This window comes from Ranitomeya imitator, chromosome 8 (genome assembly GCF_032444005.1).
Source record: "Ranitomeya imitator isolate aRanImi1 chromosome 8, aRanImi1.pri, whole genome shotgun sequence".
NCBI classification, from domain to species: Eukaryota; Metazoa; Chordata; class Amphibia; order Anura; family Dendrobatidae; genus Ranitomeya; species Ranitomeya imitator.
In genome coordinates, this window is record NC_091289.1 from 203,232,209 (window position 1) to 203,253,583 (window position 21,375).

General features: G+C 58.9%; 1 protein-coding gene across 3 annotated transcripts in view; it reads left to right on the forward strand.

Moving 5' to 3' along the window:
• Positions 1-21,375, forward strand: part of MAST2 (microtubule associated serine/threonine kinase 2) — a 155,208-nt gene that overhangs the window by 91,724 nt on the left and 42,109 nt on the right. For all 3 annotated transcript variants that reach the window (XM_069735864.1, XM_069735865.1, XM_069735867.1), the window contains 6 exons: positions 7,477-7,568; positions 11,943-12,018; positions 15,280-15,358; positions 19,943-20,097; positions 20,336-20,411; positions 20,701-20,952. In XM_069735864.1, coding sequence (XP_069591965.1) covers positions 7,477-7,568; positions 11,943-12,018; positions 15,280-15,358; positions 19,943-20,097; positions 20,336-20,411; positions 20,701-20,952 — 730 coding nt within the window. The remainder of the gene's footprint in view (positions 1-7,476; positions 7,569-11,942; positions 12,019-15,279; positions 15,359-19,942; positions 20,098-20,335; positions 20,412-20,700; positions 20,953-21,375) is intronic.

Consider the following 21,375-nt stretch of genomic DNA (forward strand, 5'->3'; position numbering starts at 1 on the left):
ATTTATATACCGGGACTGTGATCTTGTCGCTGCCGGGGAGAGTTGTCATAGGGATTTGTGCTTAGATGGGCTTGACGCCCCCTTGATCTCTGGCTTTTGGTGTGGTGGGCACAGTGCCCGTCTCCATGTTCCTGCAGAAGGTGACCCGCAGCGCAGGCGTAGATTGGGGTCATTTCTGGCAGGGGCCGGGGTCTTCTCCGTGTTTATAGTGCAGCTGCCTCCAGTTAATGAGCACGTCGCCCTCACTGGAGATTCCACGGCTGAGGAAGGGGCCGCACACCTGGGGCAGGAGTGGGAGTCTCAGCCTTGGTGGGCCGCGCAGCTCTCTACCCTCAGCACTGTCGTTTGCCTCTGTCGCCCCATTCCTCCGTGCTGTCTCCGCTCCTCCGCAGGGTGACGCTCCGCGCTGTCTCCGCTCCTCCGCAGGGTGACGCTCCGCGCTGTCTCCGCTCCTCCGCAGGGTGACACTCCGCGCTGTGTCTCCGCTCCTCCGCTGGGTGACACTCCGCGCTGTGTCTCCGCTCCTCCGCAGGGTGTCCCTCCGCGCTGTGTCTCCGCTCCTCCGCAGGGTGACCCTCCGTGCTGTCTCCGCTCCTTCGCAGGGTGACCCTCTGCGATATCTCCGCTCCTCCGCAGGGTGACCCTCCGCGCTGTGTCTCCGCTCCTCCGCAGGGTGACCCTCCGCGCTGTCTCCGCTCCTCCGCAGGGTGACCCTCCGCGCTGTCTCCACTCCTCCTCAGGGTGACCCTCCGCGCTGTGTCTCCGCTCCTCCACAGGGTGACCCTCCGCGCTGTGTCTCCGCTCCTACGCAGGGTGACCCTCCGCGCTGTGTCTCCGCTCCTCCGCAGGGTGACCCTCCGCGCTGTCTTCGCTCCTTCGCAGGGTGACGCTCTGCGCTGTCTCCACTCCTCCGCAGGGTGACCCTCCGCGCTGTGTCTCCGCTCCTCCGCAGGGTGACCCTCCGCGCTGTCTCCGCTCCTCCGCAGGGTGACTCTCCGCGCTGTCTCCGCTCCTCCGCAGGGTGACCCTCCGCGCTGTCTCCGCTCCTCCGCGCTGTGTCTCTGCTCCTCCGCAGGGTGACCCTCCGCGCTGTGTCTCCGCTCCTCCGCAGGGTGACCCTCCGCTCCGCAGGGTGACCCTCTGCGCTGGCTCCGCTCCTCCGCAGGGTGACCCTCTGCGCTGGCTCCGCTCCTCCGCAGGGTGACCCTCTGCGCTGGCTCCGCTCCTCCGCAGGGTGACCCTCTGCACTGGCTCCGCTCCTCCGCAGGGTGACCCTCCGCGCTGTCTCTCCGGCCCTACGCAGGGTGACCCTCCGCGCTGTGTCTCCGCTTCTCTGCAGGGTGACCCTCCGCCCTGTGTCCGCTTCTCTGCAGGGTGACCCTCCGCGCTGTCTCCGCTCCTCCGCAGGGTGACCCTCCGCTCCGCAGGGTGACCCTCCGCACTGTCTCCGCTCCTCCACAGGGTGACCCTCTGTGCTGTCTCCGCTCCTCCGCAGGGTGACCCTCTGCGCTGTCTCCGCTCCTCTGCAGGGTGACCCTCTGCGCTGTCTCCGCTCCTCTGCTGGGTGACCCTCTGCGCTGTCTCCGCTCCTCTGCAGGGTGACCCTCTGCGCTGTCTCCGCTCCTCCGCAGGGTGACCCTCCGCGCTGTCTCTGCTCCGCAGGGCGACCCTCCGCGCTGTGTCTCCGGCCCTACGCAGGGTGACCCTCTGCGCTGTCTCCGCTCCTCCGCCGGGTGACCCTCTGCGCTGTCTCCGCTCCTCCGCAGGGTGACCCTCTGCGCTGTCTCCGCTTCTCCGCAGGGTGACCCTCTGCGCTGGCTCCGCTCCTCCGCAGGGTGACCCTCTGCGCTGGCTCCGCTCCTCCGCAGGGTGACCCTCTGCGCTGTCTCCGCTCCTCTGCAGGGTGACCCTCCGCTCCGCAGGGTGACCCTCTGCGCTGTCTCCGCTCCTCCGCAGGGTGACCCTCTGCGCTGTCTCCGCTCCTCTGCAGGGTGACCCTCTGCGCTGGCTCCGCTCCTCCGCAGGGTGACCCTCCGCGCTGTCTCTCCGCTCCTCCGCAGGGTGACCATCCGTGCTGTGTCTCCGCTCCTCCGCAGGGCGACCCTCCGCACTGTGTCTCCGGCCCTACGCAGGGTGACCCTCCGCGCTGTCTCCGCTCCTCCGCAGGGTGACCCTCCGCTCCGCAGGGTGACCCTCCGCACTGTCTCCGCTCCTCCACAGAGTGACCCTCTGTGCTGTCTCCGCTCCTCCTCAGGGTGACCCTCTGCGCTGTCTCCGCTCCTCTGCAGGGTGACCCTCTGCGCTGGCTCCGCTCCTCCGCAGGGTGACCCTCCGCGCTGTCTCTCCGCTCCTCCGCAGGGTAACCATCCGCGCTGTGTCTCCGCTCCTCCGCAGGGTGACCCTCCGTGCTGTCTCCGCTCCTCCGCAGGGTGACCCTCCGCGCTGTCTCTGCTCCTCCGCAGGGTGACCCTCCGCGCTGTCTCCGCTCCTCCACGCTGTGTCTCCGCTCCTCCGCAGGGTGACCCTCCGCGCTGTCTCCGCTCCTCCGCAGGGTGACCCTCCGCCCTGTCTCCGCTCCTCCGCATGGTGACCCTCCGCGCTGTCTCCGCTCCTCCACAGGGTGACCCTCCTCGCTGTGTCTCCGCTCCTCCGCAGGGTGACCCTCCTCGCTGTGTCTCCGCTCCTCCGCAGGGTGACCCTCCGCGCTGTCTCCGCTCCTCCGCAGGGTGACCCTCCGCCCTGTCTCCGCTCCTCCGCATGGTGACCCTCCGCGCTGTCTCCGCTCCTCCACAGGGTGACCCTCCTCGCTGTGTCTCCGCTCCTCCGCAGGGTGACCCTCCTCGCTGTGTCTCCGCTCCTCCGCAGGGTGACCCTCGCGCTGTGTCTCCGCTCCTCCGCAGGGTGACCCTCCGCTCCGCAGGGTGACCCTCCGCACTGTCTCCGCTCCTCCACAGAGTGACCCTCTGTGCTGTCTCCGCTCCTCCTCAGGGTGACCCTCTGCGCTGTCTCCGCTCCTCTGCAGGGTGACCCTCTGCGCTGGCTCCGCTCCTCCGCAGGGTGACCCTCCGCGCTGTCTCTCCGCTCCTCCGCAGGGTAACCATCCGCGCTGTGTCTCCGCTCCTCCGCAGGGTGACCCTCCGCGCTGTCTCCGCTCCTCCGCAGGGTGACCCTCCGCGCTGTCTCCGCTCCTCCGCAGGGTGACCCTCCGCGCTGTCTCCGCTCCTCCGCAGGGTGACCCTCCGCACTGTGTCTCCGCTCCTCCGCAGGGTGACCCTCCGCCCTGTCTCCGCTCCTCCGCAGGGTGACCCTCCGCGCTGTGTCTCCGCTGTATCACCTGCTGCAGCCGCCTGTACGTGGCGGAGCGTCCACACGTATCACCTGCTGCAACCGCCTGTACGTGGCGGAGCGTCCACACGTATCACCTGCTGCAGCCGCCTGTACGTGGCGGAGCGTCCACACGTATCACCTGCACCAGCCGCCTGTACGTGGCGGAGCGTCCACACGTATCACCTGCACCAGCCTCCTGTACGTGGCGGAGCGTCCACACGTATCACCTGCTGCAGCCGCCTGTACGTGGCGGAGCGTCCACACGTATCACCTGCACCAGCCGCCTGTACGTGGCGGAGCGTCCACACGTATCACCTGCTGCAGCCGCCTGTACGTGGCGGAGCGTCCACACGTATCACCTGCACCAGCCGCCTGTACGTGGCGGAGCGTCCACACGTATCACCTGCTGCAGCCGCCTGTACGTGGCGGAGCGTCCACACGTATCACCTGCTGCAGCCGCCTGTACGTGGCGGAGTGTCCACACGTATCACCTGCTGCATCCGGACCCTGATCTCCACCTAATCCACGAAGTAGTATTGTGGGGCGGACCTCTGATCCCGGCCATGGGCCACTTTCTGGGCTGCTTGCTGCAGTTTTTCAGCAGATCACTGAGGTTTGTTTAGATCCTGCAAAGTCACATCCTCCATATCCATCAGCCTGTATAGCTCCGCCCCCACTGCTGATTGGCACAGAGCTCTCCTTGTACTATAGCGGCCAATCCATGGTGTGGGCGGGGTTATACACAGAGCAGCCAATCTGTGTTGTGGGCAGGATTTTATAGAGGGGCCAGTCAGCAGTGTGGGCGGGGTTATGCACAGCTTCACATTCAGAGCTCTGCTAGATTGGCAGTAGAGAAAACAGTGATTTTTCTCAATTGCAGCAATCGGCCCAGAAAGTGACTCATCACCGGAATCGGGGTCCCTGCCCTGATATCATGCTGCGCTGATGGGGATAAAAACCTGCACTCCCTGTTATTATTATTATTATTATTATTATACATTTTTATTCTGCCATTTATTCCATGGCACTTTACATGTGAATACGGGGCAAATATAGACAAATACATTAAACATGAGCAAAAAACAAGGCACCCAGGTACATAGTGAGGGAGGACCCTGCCCACGAGGGCTCAGTCTGCAGGGGATGGGTGAGGATACACTAGGAGGGCGGACCCTGCCCGCGAGGGCTCAGTCTGCAGGGGCTGGGTGAGGATACACTAGGAGGGAGGACCCTGCCCATGAGGGCTCACAGTCTACAAGGGATGGGTGAGGATACAGTAGGAGGGAGGACCCTGCCCGCGAGGGCTCACAGTCTGTAGGGGCTGGGTGAGGATACACTAGGAGGGAGGACCCTGCCCATGAGGGCTCACAGTCTACAAGGGATGGGTGAGGATACACTAGGAGGGAGGACCCTGCCCGCGAGGGCTCACAATCTACAAGGGATGGGTGAGGATACAGTAGGAGGGAGGACCCTGCCCGCGAGGGCTCACAATCTACAAGGGATGGGTGAAGATACACTAGGAGGGAGGACCCTGCCCGCGAGGGCTCACAGTCTACAAGGGATGGGTGAGGATACACTAGGAGGGAGGACCCTGCCCGCGAGGGCTCACAGTCTACAAGGGATGGGTGAGGATACACTAGGAGGGAGGACCCTGCCCGCGAGGGCTCAGTCTGCAGGGGCTGGGTGAGGATACACTAGGAGGGAGGACCCTGCCCGCGAGGGCTCACAGTCTACAAGGGATGGGTGAGGATACACTAGGAGGGAGGACCCTGCCCGCGAGGGCTCACAGTCTACAAGGGATGGGTGAGGATACACTAGGAGGGAGGACCCTGCCCGCGAGGGCTCAGTCTGCAGGGGCTGGGTGAGGATACACTAGGAGGGCGGACCCTGCCCATGAGGGCTCACAGTCTGTAGGGGCTGGGTGAGGATACACTAGGAGGGAGGACCCTGCCCGCGAGGGCTCACAGTCTACAAGGGATGGGTGAGGATACAGGAGGAGAGAGGACCCTGCCCATGAGGGCTCACAGTCTGCAGAGGATGGGTGAGGATACACTAGGAGGGAGGACCCTGCCCGCGAGGGCTCACAGTCTACAAGGGATGGGTGAGGATACACTAGGAGGGAGGACCCTGCCTGCGAGGGCTCACAGTCTGCAGAGGATGGGTGAGGATACACTAGGAGGGAGGACCCTGCCCGCGAGGGCTCACAGTCTGCAGAGGATGGGTGAGGATACACTAGGAGGGAGGACCCTGCCCGCGAGGGCTCACAGTCTGCAGAGGATGGGTGAGGATACACTAGGAGGGCGGACCCTGCCCATGAGGGCTCACAGTCTGTAGGGGCTGGGTGAGGATACACTAGGAGGGAGGACCCTGCCCGCGAGGGCTCACAGTCTGCAGGGGTTTTCAAGTCATGTACATCCCCCATTACAGGTGGATTGGCACATTATGATGTGTGATAAGCATGCCCGTGTGGCCGGAGTCTCACCCCATTGCTGGTGCCACCCACATGTGCCCGCGGCCCGAGCCTCTCTCCACCAGCTGAGGAGCTGCTCCTTCTGATGTTTGGCCGTTCAGTTTAATGTTTAACCTTGTGACTGCGTCCAGCCACCGTAGGGTCGTACTGTGCCCCTGACCGGTGTCTCCGCAGCTCGGTTCCCCACTAGCGTAGCACCTCCAGTGTTTCCCTTCTGTCCGTGTGCCAGATGTGGGCGCATTATGCCCCCCGGCGTGCCTTGGGCTGCCGGTGGTGCCTGTCGTGCAGCCCATGTGACGCGTCATCGGTGCCCCTCTGTCACTAATCACCGGGAGGATATTTACTGTATATCATCGCTCACACTAATATGTCATAAACCACGGTTGTTTGGTTGCCCCAGTTCTTTTTTGAAGGGGATTTATCTATATCCCACTTCCCAGTTCTGGTTTGGAACTTGCAGCTCTCTGGCGCCCCCTTACCCTCAGGTCAGACAGGGTACTGCATCTAGCGTAATTAGTCTCCTGAAAGGTTGCCTATGTACTGGCTATTGGGCACACTGCAGCGAGGGTGATATTATTATTCCCAGCCGCAGCCAAGCAGTACACTTATAAAACCCAGTTTTACAATGTAGGAGAACGTGGTCAAGTTCTGTGCTGCTGAATCATGTAGTCCAAAGGTATTGTGCAACCCTATTGCGCTTTTTTCCTCCAACATTTTTCATAGTAAATCATTAATGGGTCAGGAGCCAACCCAATTAGCAGTGTAGTTTACTTCAGAGGACGTGACAGTACGTTATAGAGCAAGGAGAAACGAAGCTAGTAATTTTACATATTTTACTCCAAAAAGTAGGCAGTGTTTATATATGTAGAGAAGAATTACAAATAAAAAGGGATTAACGGAAGAACATAGACTTGGTTCTTTGATATCATGGCTGACCATACGTCCCAGTGCATCAGAGCTGCTTGCAGAGCTGCTGGTAGCTCTTCCTGGGCACACACTGACTCATAATTCTGACTCTGTCAGCTCAAATTGGCGGGATATTAAAATGATTTCTTACCGGTCAGATGGGCAGCGTATCCTCTTTATTGCTCCACCCCATCTGTCCCTTTTTTCCCGCATTATTTTCGGGAATAAGAGTATGCGTGCACCATATTTGGTGCGTGCGCCATGCAGTCTTCGGTGGCGCATGTGCAGTATGCTTTGCCCTACTGTGGGCAAAGCCGAAAAGCATTATTACGCATGCGCCCGCGCACTGTCCCGGACCACAGTGAAATACTTCCGGGACATAGTGCGCGGGAGCATGCGCAGTAATGCTTTTCGGCTTTGCCCGCAGTAAGCATTGTTTATACCGGTGATGGGGGAGGGGTGACGCTGTACAGTGATGACCCATGAGGAGCGACCGCCGCCGTCCTGCAGTACTGAGCTTCTTATATTACTGTGCGGGAGCTCCGTGCTGTGGAACCAGTCCTGGATGTGGGACAGCTGCAGGGTTCAGAGGCCGCCGAAAGGGCGAGATTAGTTCTGTCTGGGGGCCGCCAGTGAGTCGCATGGAGAGGGGAGGGGGCCGCCAGTGAGACTCCCTGAGAGGGGAGGGGGCCGCCAGTGAGACGCCCTGCTATAGTTACTCCCCCATGATATTTTTATTGCTGATGCTAATTTTCGTCTTGTTTCCTCCTCAGTTGCCGCACCAGTAATCGCAAGAGTCTGATTGTCGCCTCCAGCACGTCCCCGACGCAGCCTCGGCCGCTCTCTCCGCTCCATGGACACACAGGTACGACCCTCGGCTGGTGACGGCTGCGGGGATCTGCAGCAGCTGGGGAGCACAACTCTGTGGTGGGCGACTCTGTGGTGGTCGGCTCTGTGGTGGGCGGCTCTGTGGTGGTCGGCTCTGTGGTGGGCGGCTCTGTGGTGGGCGGCTCTGTGGTGGGCGGCTCTGTGGTGGGCGGCTCTGTGGTGGGCGGCTCTGTGGTCGGCTGTGCATTGTGGGAGCGGAGTCTCTGTTGCCCCCCTGGTTCTTTCCTCTTAGTACGTGAGTCTAGCTGTGCTGATCCCGCTTCTTATTGGCCTCCATTTGTATATGCTGCGCCATCAGGTGTGTAACTTCCCTGTGTGACCCCAAAAGGCTCAGTGTGGTGCAAGATGACTGACCGGACATTGCTCCCCAGCAGCTCCTCTCCTGATACCCCCATGTGGAGCTTCAGGGACCGGACATTGCTCGCCAGCAGCTCCTCTCCTGATTCCCCCATGTGGAGCTTCAAGGACCGGACATTGCTCGCCAGCAGCTCCTCTCCTGATTCCCCCATGTGGAGCTTCAAGGACCGGACATTGCTCGCCAGCAGCTCCTCTCCTGATACCCCCATGTGGAGCTTCAGGGACCGGACATTGCTCGCCAGCAGCTCCTCTCCTGATTCCCCCATGTGGAGCTTCAAGGACCGGACATTGCTCGCCAGCAGCTCCTCTCCTGATTCCCCCATGTGGAGCTTCAAGGACCGGACATTGCTCGCCAGCACCTCCTCTCCTGATACCCCCATGTGGAGCTTCAGGGACCGGACATTGCTCGCCAGCAGCTCCTCTCCTGATTCCCCCATGTGGAGCTTCAAGGACCGGACATTGCTCGCCAGCAGCTCCTCTCCTGATTCCCCCATGTGGAGCTTCAAGGACCGGACATTGCTCGCCAGCAGCTCCTCTCCTGATACCCCCATGTGGAGCTTCAGGGACCGGACATTGCTCGCCAGCAGCTCCTCTCCTGATTCCCCCATGTGGAGCTTCAAGGACCGGACATTGCTCGCCAGCAGCTCCTCTCCTGATTCCCCCATGTGGAGCTTCAAGGACCGGACATTGCTCGCCAGCACCTCCTCTCCTGATTCCCCCATGTGGAGCTCCAGGGACCGGACATTGCTCCCCAGCAGCTCCTCTCCTGATTCCCCCATGTGGAGCTCCAGGGACCGGACATTGCTCCCCAGCACCTCCTCTCCTGATTCCCCCATGTGGAGCTCCAGGGACCGGACATTGCTCCCCAGCACCTCCTCTCCTGATACCCCCATGTGGAGCTTCAGGGACCGGACATTGCTCCCCAGCACCTCCTCTCCTGATTCCCCCATGTGGAGCTCCAGGGACCGGACATTGCTCCCCAGCAGCTCCTCTCCTGATTCCCCCATGTGGAGCTCCAGGGACCGGACATTGCTCCCCAGCACCTCCTCTCCTGATACCCCCATGTGGAGCTTCAGGGACCGGACATTGCTCCCCAGCACCTCCTCTCCTGATTCCCCCATGTGGAGCTCCAGGGACCGGACATTGCTCCCCAGCAGCTCCTCTCCTGATACCCCCATGTGGAGCTCCAGGGACCGGACATTGCTCGCCAGCAGCTCCTCTCCTGATACCCCCATGTGGAGCTCCAGGGACCGGACATTGCTCCCCAGCACCTCCTCTCCTGATACCCCCATGTGGAGCTCCAGGGACCGGACATTGCTCCCCAGCAGCTCCTCTCCTGATTCCCCCATGTGGAGCTCCAGGGACCGGACATTGCTCGCCAGCAGCTCCTCTCCTGATACCCCCATGTGGAGCTTCAGGGACCGGACATTGCTCGCCAGCAGCTCCTCTCCTGATACCCCCATGTGGAGCTCCAGGGACCGGACATTGCTCCCCAGCAGCTCCTCTCCTGATTCCCCCATGTGGAGCTCCAGGGACCGGACATTGCTCCCCAGCAGCTCCTCTCCTGATTCCCCCATGTGGAGCTCCAGGGACCGGACATTGCTCCCCAGCACCTCCTCTCCTGATACCCCCATGTGGAGCTTCAGGGACCGGACATTGCTCCCCAGCACCTCCTCTCCTGATTCCCCCATGTGGAGCTCCAGGGACCGGACATTGCTCCCCAGCAGCTCCTCTCCTGATACCCCCATGTGGAGCTCCAGGGACCGGACATTGCTCGCCAGCAGCTCCTCTCCTGATACCCCCATGTGGAGCTCCAGGGACCGGACATTGCTCCCCAGCACCTCCTCTCCTGATACCCCCATGTGGAGCTCCAGGGACCGGACATTGCTCCCCAGCAGCTCCTCTCCTGATTCCCCCATGTGGAGCTCCAGGGACCGGACATTGCTCGCCAGCAGCTCCTCTCCTGATACCCCCATGTGGAGCTCCAGGGACCGGACATTGCTCGCCAGCAGCTCCTCTCCTGATACCCCCATGTGGAGCTCCAGGGACCGGACATTGCTCCCCAGCAGCTCCTCTCCTGATTCCCCCATGTGGAGCTCCAGGGACCGGACATTGCTCCCCAGCACCTCCTCTCCTGATACCCCCATGTGGAGCTTCAGGGACCGGACATTGCTCCCCAGCACCTCCTCTCCTGATACCCCCATGTGGAGCTCCAGGGACCGGACATTGCTCCCCAGCACCTCCTCTCCTGATTCCCCCATGTGGAGCTCCAGGGACCGGACATTGCTCGCCAGCAGCTCCTCTCCTGATACCCCCATGTGGAGCTCCAGGGACCGGACATTGCTCCCCAGCAGCTCCTCTCCTGATTCCCCCATGTGGAGCTCCAGGGACCGGACATTGCTCCCCAGCACCTCCTCTCCTGATACCCCCATGTGGAGCTTCAGGGACCGGACATTGCTCCCCAGCACCTCCTCTCCTGATACCCCCATGTGGAGCTCCAGGGACCGGACATTGCTCCCCAGCAGCTCCTCTCCTGATTCCCCCATGTGGAGCTCCAGGGACCGGACATTGCTCGCCAGCAGCTCCTCTCCTGTTGACGGTCACTCGGCCGTGCCATGGACATTTTTGTACTTTCGTATCAGCCGTTTTCTGCCGATTTCCTTCAGATCTTCCTTTTACTGTCTGCACGGAGACTGCGGGCCGACAGACCATCTTGCCCTCATGATATATGACGCCTTGGTGTAGAGCTGGGGGGCTGACGCCTTGTTTTTGGGGGCTCGTCTGTGTTCGCTGAGATGGCGCTGAGCTGTGCGGCTTATGCTATCACCGACCCCCACAATCAGGACGCGGCTAATTCTCCTGCCCTATTTCTTTGTATGGGAAAATCTCCTTAATATGGAAATCTGCATCTGGAAATGAGCTGCTGATGTGGAGTCCTGCCGCGCCCGACGTCCTGGCGTCCTAATTCCTAGATTTACCCTTTAGCGGCAGGAGATGAGAAGATGTGTGGCCGGGGCCGCCGAGAAGTCTGCAGTACAGACACGGCCTCTTCTCTGGGTCATATTCTGGAGTTAGGGGCTGCAGAGCATCTCATTATATCCCAAGGGGACTGGTCACCCCCAGAACTATCGGTGACCAGGAGGACAGGACCGGGTGGGGAGCGGAGAGTGACGCTTGTCGTGTGTCTCTCCCACAATGCGCTGCTGATGGCACTCTGTCCTGCAGCTCTGGGTGTGACTGGAGTACAAGTGGCTCTTTCCCATGAGATTGCAGATAATTCCTCCTGCAGATTTATCATTCAGTCTCATCCTGAACATCCAGATGAAATGCAAATTCCTTCTCGGACAGAACAATTATTGCCCCCACCCGTGCCAGCAGTTACCCCGAGACTGACAATGTACCTGCGCCACTGAATAGAGGGTGCGCCTGCTGGGGGAGGGCTGCTCGGAGGGTGCGCCTGCCGGGGGAGCGCTGCTGGGAGGGTGCGCCTGCCGGGGGAGCGCTGCTGGGAGGGTGCGCCTGCCGGGGCAGCGCTGCTGGGAGGGTGCGCCTGCCGGGGGAGCGCTGCTGGGAGGGTGCGCCTGCCGGGAGAGCGCTGCTGGAAGGGTGCGCCTGCCGGGGGAGCGCTGCTGGAAGGGTGCGCCTGCCGGGGGAGCGCTGCTGGGAGGGTGCGCCTGCCGGGGGAGCGCTGCTGGGAGGGTGCGCCTGCCGGGGGAGCGCTGCTGGGAGGGTGCGCCTGCCGGGGGAGCGCTGCTGGAAGGGTGCGCCTGCCGGGGGAGCGCTGCTGGGAGGGTGCGCCTGCCGGGGGAGCGCTGCTGGGAGGGTGCGCCTGCCGGGGGAGCGCTGCTGGGAGGGTGCGCCTGCCGGAGGAGCGCTGCTGGGAGGGTGCGCCTGCCGGGGGAGCGCTACTGGGAGGGTGCGCCTGCCGGGGGAGCGCTGCTGGGAGGGACGGGTGACCCCAGCTGTCATCTCACTACATGTTATGTTTCTACAGGCAACAGCCCCCTGGATAGCCCCCGAAACTTTTCCCCAAATGCTGTTGCCCACTTCTCCTTCGTGCCTGCGCGGAGGTGAGTTCCGTCTGTAGTGACAGATACGTGAGCCGGTTTAGCAGAGCTGAGTGTGAACTCAGAACAAAAAGCAATGCGTACAGTGCCCGAATGTACGGGAACCAGCTTTCGTCACTGTGCGGCACCATGGGAGGATGTGAAAGCCACACTGGACCAGCACCTTGACGTGCAAGAGCGTGAACATGGCGCTAAGTCCGGACTCCGAAAAGTAGATTCTTGCCGCCCAGCATCCAGCACTCACATGGTGCAGAGCCATTATCAGAGGTCACCGGAATCGCAGGAGCTCGCGGCTCGTCTGTACTCAACTTGCGACAGAGGAGGACGGACAGAGAGCGATGAGGGAAGGTGACTGGGAAGGACGGAGGGAGGACGACGGAGGAGGATGGACGGAGAGCGACAAGGAAGGGTGACTGGGAAGGACGGAAGGAGGATGGACGGAGAGCGATGAGGGAGGGTGACTGGGAAGGACGGAGGGAGGGCGATGGAGGAGGACAGAGGGAGGAGGATGGACGGGGAGCAACGAGGGAGGGTGACTGGGAAGGACGGAGGGAGGGCGATGGAGGAGGACGGACTGAGAGCGACGAAGGAGGGTGACAGTGGGAGGACAGGGAAGGTGATGGGTAGGACTGAGAAAGGGTGACAGAGGAGGATGGACGGAGAGTGACGGGGAGGACGGAGTGAGGGTGACAGAGGATGATGACAAGGGAGGGTGATGGGGAAGGACATAGGAGGACAGACAGAGGGACAAGGGAGTGTGACGGGGAGAGTGGAGGAGGATAGACGGAGATCGACTAGGGAGGGTGACATGGAGGACAGACGGAGAGCGTCGAGGGAGGGTGACGTGGAGGAGGACAGACGGAGAGCGCCGAAGGAGGGTCACGGGAAGGTCGGAGGGAGGGCGATGAGGGAAGGGTGACAGATGGCTGGAGAGCAACAAAGGAGGATGACGGAGAAGAGGGAGGGTGACGGACAGATGGAGAGCAATCAGGGAGGGTGACCGGAAGGTCGGAGGGAGGGCGATGCAGAAGGGGGATGGATGGAGAGCAACGAGGGAGGGTGACTGAGGGAGAACTGAATGGAGAGGACACAAGGGAGGGATGACGGACGGAGAGCAAAGAGGGAGGGTGACAAGGCAGGATGGAGGGAGGGCAATGGGGGAGGATGGAGGGGACTGAGGACAATGAGGAGAGGATGACGAGAGGGTGACGGGGAGGACGGAGAAGATTGAGGAGAGTGGGGAGGGAGGACGGAGAAGATTGAGGACAGTGGGGAGGTGACGGATGGAGAGCGATAGGGGGAGGACAAGAGGGACTGAGGGCGTTAGGGGGACGGAGACGGAGAGCAACGAGGGAGGGTGACAGAGGATGGAGGGAGTACAACAAGGGAGGGATGACGGACAGAGCGCAAAGAGGGAGGGTGACGAGGCGGGATGGAGGGAGGGCGATAGGGGCATGACAGATGGGAGTGAGGACAACGGGGATAGGATAATGAGGGAGGGCGATAGGGGGAGGACGGAGATGACTGAGGACAATGGGGAGAGGACAACAAGGGAGGGTGACAGGGGAAGAAGGGACTGACAACGGGGAGAGGACGATGAGGGATGGCGATAGGGGTATGACAGATGGGAGTGATGAAAACGGGGATAGGATAATGAGGGAGGGCAATAGGGGAGAACAGAGGGGACTGAGGACAAAGTGGAGAGAGCAACGAGGAAGGGAGACGGGACGGAGGACAGAGGGAGGAGGACGATGAACGAGGGTGATGGTGGGGGGAGGGGACTGAAGAAGACAGTGTACGACCAAGGGAGGGTGACAAAGGAAGCTCGGGAGAATGGAGGGATGATGATAGTGACAGCAGGATGACGATGGTGGTGGTGACGGCATGTTGAAGGAAGTGTCGACTTCACTCACCTCTAGGGAGGGGAGAGAATGACCCAGCAGGGATCGGCTCTGTGGCGCCAGCACCTACCCTGGTCGGTCAGGGAAGTGCACCAAGGGCACATAGTGGCCGGAGAGGCTTCCCATTTATAGGTACGAGTTATTGAAGAGCTCACAGTGAGGGGGGATATATATGTAAACCTGGCCATCGCTGTCAGAGTTCCTCACTAACACAGTACGGTATGTTGTCACCAGTTCCTCGTTAGATATAATTCCCATCCGACAGCCGGCTTATATCGGGTCAGAAACCAACGCCGGGTAGCGTATAATAACCAACCGAGCGTCCAGAAGTGGGGATTCGTGGGTAAGATAGATAGATTACAATTACTGTGTTATGTAGCACGTGACCACAGGGAGGCATTGATGAATCACAGGTCCAAATCTTTGTTACGTGATTCTCTGGCCGCGACGGCTAATGGGCCTCCTGCCAGTAGATAAAGTGAGTCCTGAATGAGGAGCTGCCTATCTTCAAGATTGCTCCTTCCCAGACGCTACGCAAACCCCTAGGCTGTGCAGCGTCTCTCTTCCCAGATCTGAGAGCATGGTTTTCCGTCCGGAACTGTGGATGTTCATAACTTTCCGCCCGAAGCTCTAAATGGGACGGCGGCAGCGCCTCTGGGTTCTGCTGGATGTCATCTGCAGGGAGACCAAATATGGCTGCCATATTTAATTTCTGGTAGCTATGCTTTATAACTCAATAACAAGTTCTAGTGGTGGCTGCATGGTATGGGCTTGTGGAGAAAGGAATGCAGATGCTGATTGGCTAGGTTCAGAGATATTAGATTCTTTTATTATAGGTCATTTTCTAGATTCAATAGCTCAGAGCCTTGGGCTGTTGAGCCTGGGATCCGTGGTGCCAATATGTCTGTGTGTCAGCCTGAGTCCAACAAAGGAAGCCAGTTGGCTGGTAACTGCACAAGAATTCACACCCCTGTGATAATTTCTGGACTTGGTGCTGGGGGACACAGGGTCTATGCCTTTTGCATTCCCCGGGGAGAGTTTCAAAGACCTTTGTGCTCGAGCTTATAAAAAAACAAACAAACAATGGTCTGCCCTGTCCAAGGATGTGTCTTCGCTGGATAATGAGGTCACATTGTGTATTTGATTTCCCTTTTGGCCTGGGAGAATGCCAAAGGTGGGAGCTGAGTTTGGGAGCAAGTATTTTGGGCCAAACTGTATCTGATAGGGGATTCCGTCAGATATTAAAATTATATCAATTAGATAGCATTTTTCCATATCTCACAGGTGCCCACTGTGGTATCAGGCATGCCTGCGTTCATGTCTCCTCAAGCCGGGCCTATAACACTTGCTCCTCTTGTTTCAGGACGGACGGGCGTCGCTGGTCTCTGGCATCGTTGCCGTCTTCTGGATATGGAACCAACACTCCCAGCTCAGCTGTGTCTGTAAGTGTGAGCCACTGCCTCCCCGCTGTGGTCAGCGTGTATGACTGGAGACCTGGGTGTGGTCTCTGACTCGGAGCCACATCACCTTTGTCACGGATCCCAGGGAGAATATCTTTATCATCCCCACCGCTCACACTAATATGTCATGAACCGGGGTTGTTTGGTTGCCCAGTTCTTTCTGAAGGGGATTTATCTATTTCCCAGTTCCGGTTTGGAACCTGCAGCTCTCTGGCGCCCCCCTTACCCTCAGGTCAGACAGGGTACTGCACCTAGGATAATTAGTCGCCAGAAAGGCTGCCTTACTTTGTACTGGCTAATGGGCACACTGCAGCGAGGGCGATATAACTACTCCCACTCAAGCGGGAACAATAATTATCAACGCTGTCCGTCGCTACAAAGTCTCCCAAACGCACAGGACAACTCCACTGCCACCAGCACCGATTTCTTAATTAATAACGGGTCCGGAGCCAACCCAAATTAGTAGCATAATTCACTTCAGAGGACGTGACAGTACGTTATAGAGCAAGGAGAAAGAAAGCTAGTAATTTTAGATGTTTTACTCCAAAAAGGTAGGCAGTGTTTACAAGAGGGTAAAAGGATATTATAAAAGTAGACAAGTATTGTACAGTTAGGTCCATATATATTTGGACAGAGACAACATTTTTCTAATTTTGGTTATAGACATTACCACAATGAATTTTAAACAAAACAATTCAGATGCAGTTGAAGTTCAGACTTTCAGCCTTCATTTGAGGGGATCCACATTAAAATTGGATGAAGGGTTTAGGAGTTTCAGCTCCTTAACATGTGCCACCCTGTTTTTAAAGGGACCAAAAGTAATTGGACAGATTCAATAATTTTAAATAAAATGTTCATTTTTAGTACTTGGTTGAAAACCCTTTGTTGGCAATGACTGCCTGAAGTCTTGAACTCATGGACATCACCAGACGCTGTGTTTCCTCCTTTTTGATGCTCTGCCAGGCCTTCACTGCGGTGGTTTTCAGTTGCTGTTTGTGGACCTTTCTGTCTGAAGTTTAGTCTTTAACAAGTGAAATGCTGCTCAGTTGGGTTGAGATCAGGTGACTGACTTGGCCATTCAGGAATACTCCACTTTTTTGCTTTAATAAACTCCTGGGTTGCTTTGGCTTTATGTTTTGGGTCATTGTCCATCTGTAGTATGAAATGACGACCAATCAGTTTGGCTGCATTTAGCTGGATCTGAGCACACAGTATGGCGGCTCTGAAGACCTCAGAATTCATTCTGCTGCTTCTGTCCTGTGTCACATCATCAATAAACACTAGAGACCCAGTGCCACTGGCAGCCATGCATGCCCGCGCCATCACACTGCCCCGCCGGGTTTATGCATGCCCGCGCCATCACACTGCCTCTGCTGGGTTTATGCATGCCCGCGCCATCACACTGCCTCCGCCGTGTTTTACAGATGATGTGGTATGCTTTGGATCATGAGCTGTACCACGCCTTCACCATACTTTTCTCGTTCCATCATTCTGGTAGAGGTTGTTCTTGGTTTCATCTGTCCAAAGAATGTTCTTCCAGAACTGTGCTGGCTTTTTTAGATTTTTTTTTTAGCAAAGTCCAGTCTAGCCTTTTTCTTCTTGATGCTTATGAGTGGCTGCACCGTGCAGTGAACCCTCTGTAGTTACTTTCATGCAGTCTTCTCTTTATGGTAGATTTGGATATTGATACGCCGACCTCCTGGAGAGTGTTGGTCACTTGGTCGGCTGTTGTGAAGGGGTTTCTCTTCACCATGGAGATTATTCTGCAATCATCCACCACTGTTGTCTTCCGTGGGCGCCCAGGTCTTTTTGCATTGATGAGTTCACCAGTGTTTTCTTTCTCTCTCAGGATGGACCAAACTGTAGATTTTACCACTCCTAATATTGTAGCAATTTTTCGGATGGGTTTTTTCTGTTTTCGCAGCTTAAGGATGGCTTGTTTCACCTGCATGGAGAGCTCCTTTGACCGCATGTTTACTTCACAGCAAAACCTTCCAAATGCAGCACCACAACTCAAATCAACTCCAGGCCTTTTATCTGCTTAATTGAGAATGACATAACGAAGGGATTGCCCACACCTGTCCATGAAATAGCCCTGGAGGCAATTGTCCAATTACTTTTGGTCCCTTTAGAAACAGGGTGGCACATGTTAAGGAGCTGAAACTCCTAAACCCTTCATCCAATTTTAATGTGGATACCCTCAAATGAAAGCTGAAAGTCTGAACGTCAACTGCATCTGAATTGTTTTGCTTAAAATTCATTGTGGTAATGTCTATAACCAAAATTAGAAAAATGTTGTCTCTGTCCAAATATATATGGACCTAACTGTATGTACAGTACAGTTACTAATAAAATGGGATTAACGTTGAAAAAAAGTTTCTTACGTCATTTCATCTCATGGCAGACCATGTGCTGTGGGGGATGGGCATATATCCCAGTGCCTGGCAGATTGACTCTCAACTCATTCCTTGGACAAAGGACCCGTGAAGACTGATGTCTCACTCACTTATCTCCGTGCTCAAAACCAAGGCGCTCCCCCTGTGGTGACCTCAATCAGAGGCTGAATACTCCCTTTTCTTAGAGTTATGACAAGCCATTTCTATACATAACTCACTGTATGAACCTCGTAGAAGAACGACAGAATAATCATGATGCTCACCACATCATGGGGGTTCTTTTAAGTATAAACACGGCGTAGACACATGACCCGCTTACGGAGAAACCCGTTCCTTGCATTTTGTTGGGTTTAGATCATAGCGATTTCAGTGAGTTATAGATTTCTCGGTGGAAATTCGGAATATGTAACCCTTATATCGCTATCCCTGATCGGGGCCATTGTGCATAACTTTTCAAGAACAAGTGAGTCCCATGCGGTTTGAAAGTTGCTGTACCAGTTACGGCTGGTATCAGGCGGGGGGGGGGGGGGGGGGGGAAATGAAGGGTTTAGACGGAAGACTGGCTTTCCCAACACAGTCATAAAAATTCCTCAGTGCATGTGGCTGGTACACTGGTCTCACATTACAGCTATGTAGCAGGGGGTAGGGAGGAAGAGTGGCTTAGATTCCAGCCTCTGCTGTCAGGCAGAGGAAACTGCAGCTGAGAGCTCTGCATGTGTAACTGAAGTAATCAGAACTTCTTCCTATTTCCTGACAACCTTGTATGAAGGAGTAGTGTGGAGCAGGAGCTGGCATAGTGTGGTTAGAAGGCCCAGTGTATGGAGCAGGAGCGGGCTTGGTGTGGTGAGTGCCTTCACCCTTGCCCATCTGTGGATACCTGTACTTGTATTGTTCCCAGAGACAGGAATGTCAACAGTACAGCCTCCATATTGTGCCTCTCCAGACCGCCAGGGTGTGGGATTTCAGGTGGCCTCCAGCAGACCCAGGATGTTATGGTGGTAGAGCATCTGGCCGCCCTCCGCCGCGACCTCCCTCAGAGGCCTCTGGCGCGACCGCCCTCAGAGGCCTCTGGCGCGACCGCCCTCAGAGGCCTCTGGCGCGACCGCCCTCAGAGGCCTCTGGCGCGACCGCCCTCAGAGGCCTCTGGCGCGACCGCCCTCAGAGGCCTCTGGCGCGACCGCCCTCAGAGGCCTCTGGCGCGACCGCCCTCAGAGGCCTCTGGCGCGACCGCCCTCAGAGGCCTCTGGCGCGACCGCCCTCAGAGGCCTCTGGCGCGACCGCCCTCAGAGGCCTCTGGCGCGACCGCCCTCAGAGGCCTCTGGCGCGACCGCCCTCAGAGGCCTCTGGCGCGACCGCCCTCAGAGGCCTCTGGCGCGACCGCCCTCAGAGGCCTCTGGCGCGACCGCCCTCAGAGGCCTCTGGCGCGACCGCCCTCAGAGGCCTCTGGCGCGACCGCCCTCAGAGGCCTCTGGCGCGACCGCCCTCAGAGGCCTCTGGCGCGACCGCCCTCAGAGGCCTCTGGCGCGACCGCCCTCAGAGGCCTCTGGCGCGACCGCCCTCAGAGGCCTCTGGCGCGGCCGCCCTCAGAGGCCTCTGGCGCGGCCGCCCTCAGAGGCCTCTGGCGCGGCCGCCCTCAGAGGCCTCTGGCGCGGCCGCCCTCAGAGGCCTCTGGCGCGGCCGCCCTCAGAGGCCTCTGGCGCGGCCGCCCTCAGAGGCCTCTGGCGCGGCCGCCCTCAGAGGCCTCTGGCGCGGCCGCCCTCAGAGGCCTCTGGCGCGGCCGCCCTCAGAGGCCTCTGGCGCGGCCGCCCTCAGAGGCCTCTGGCGCGGCCGCCCTCCGAGGCCTCAGGCGCGGCCGCCCTCCGAGGCCTCAGGCGCGGCCGCCCTCCGAGGCCTCAGGCGCGGCCGCCCTCCGAGGCCTCAGGCGCGGCCGCCCTCCGAGGCCTCCGGCGCGGCCGCCCTCCGAGGCCTCCGGCGCGGCCGCCCTCCGAGGCCTCCGGCGCGGCCGCCCTCCGAGGCCTCCGGCGCGGCCGCCCTCCGAGGCCTCCGGCGCGGCCGCCCTCCGAGGCCTCCGGCGCGGCCTCTCTCCGAGCCCTCCGAGGCCGCGCCCGCCCTCCGCCGCAGCCGCCTTCCTTGTATCTCAGTGTTCGTCTTCTGTGTTTTCTGCACTCAGTCGTCCTGCTCGTCTCAGGAGAAGCTGCACCAGCTGCCATTTCAGCCGACCGCGGACGAGCTGCACTTCCTGACCAAGCACTTCAGCACCGAGAACATCACCGACGAGGAAGATCGCCGCTCCCCAGCCATGCGCCCGCGATCCCGGAGCCTCAGGTGATTCTCTTTGATTGGGGGGATCCTTGAAGGGAGCTGCTAAGTACAAAGACTGTTCCTTTATATCCACCTGACCATGTAATGGTGGAGGACTCCATGCATTGTATACTCCCCTCCGTACACTATATGTACATCCCCCATATCATATTCGCCCCGTACACCGCTCCGTATGGTATAAATATGCCCCTGTACAGACCTCGCCACTTTCTCACTCGCTGCATTTGCTTTTTCTCCACAGTCCTGGCCGTTGCGCTATCTCCTTTGATGGGGAGATAGTGATGATGAACCATGTGTACAAGGAGCGGTTCCCGAAGGTGAGGCCCCTGCGTCGAGCTGCCGTCCTGTGCCGCTGCCGTCCTGCGCCTCTGCCGTCCTGTGCCGCTGCCGTCCTGCGCCTCTGCCGTTTTGCGCCTCTGCCGTTTTGCGCCTCTGCCGTCCTGCGCCTCTGCCGTCCTGCGCTTCTGCCGTCCTGCGCCTCTGCCGTCCTGCGCCTCTGCCGTCCTGCGCCTCTGCCGTCCTGCGCCTCTGCCGTCCTGCGCCTCTGCCGTCCTGCGCCTCTGCCGTCCTGCGCCGCTGCCTCTTCTCGTTTTCTTTTTCCTGAAGGCCACGGCTCAGATGGAGGAGAGACTTGCAGATTTCATCACTGGCAATGCCCCTGAAGACGTCCTGCCCCACGGTGAGAGCGTCCTGCGGCACGCCGAGAGTGTCCTGCCCCTGGGTGACGGTGTCCTCAGCTTCATTCATCACCAGGTGATCGAGCTGGCTCGTGACTGCCTGGGCAAATCCCGCGATGGCCTCATCACCTCCCGCTACTTCTACGAGCTGCAGGAGAACCTGGAGAAGCTGCTGCAGAACGTGAGTGCATCTCCTGCCGCCCTGGTCCACCGACCACACGTGCATCAGCCTCATCCTCATGTGACCCAACATTGTTTCCTATGTGCAGACAGTCGTTTCCAGGAGGGTAATGGCCTCTACTTCTGTCAGTGAATGACAACATTGGTGCAATGCTTAGCACAGCAGCAGTGTTTGTTACAGTGTATCAGTGTGGCATCCTGTGTAAGTTAGTGGAGCATTGTTCCGACTAGATAAAGCTGATCTGACCGCTCTGCCGTCAGTACTGCTATAAGAAAAGTCACTGACAGTAAGCAGAGATCTTAACCATGCTGAGGACTGTGTGATTGGCCGGATGAGGAGGGAGAATGGGACCCCCCCGTGTGGAGGATAAATGCATGGAGAGTCTGTACAAAGACCACCCGAATCTGCAGAGCCCATGACATG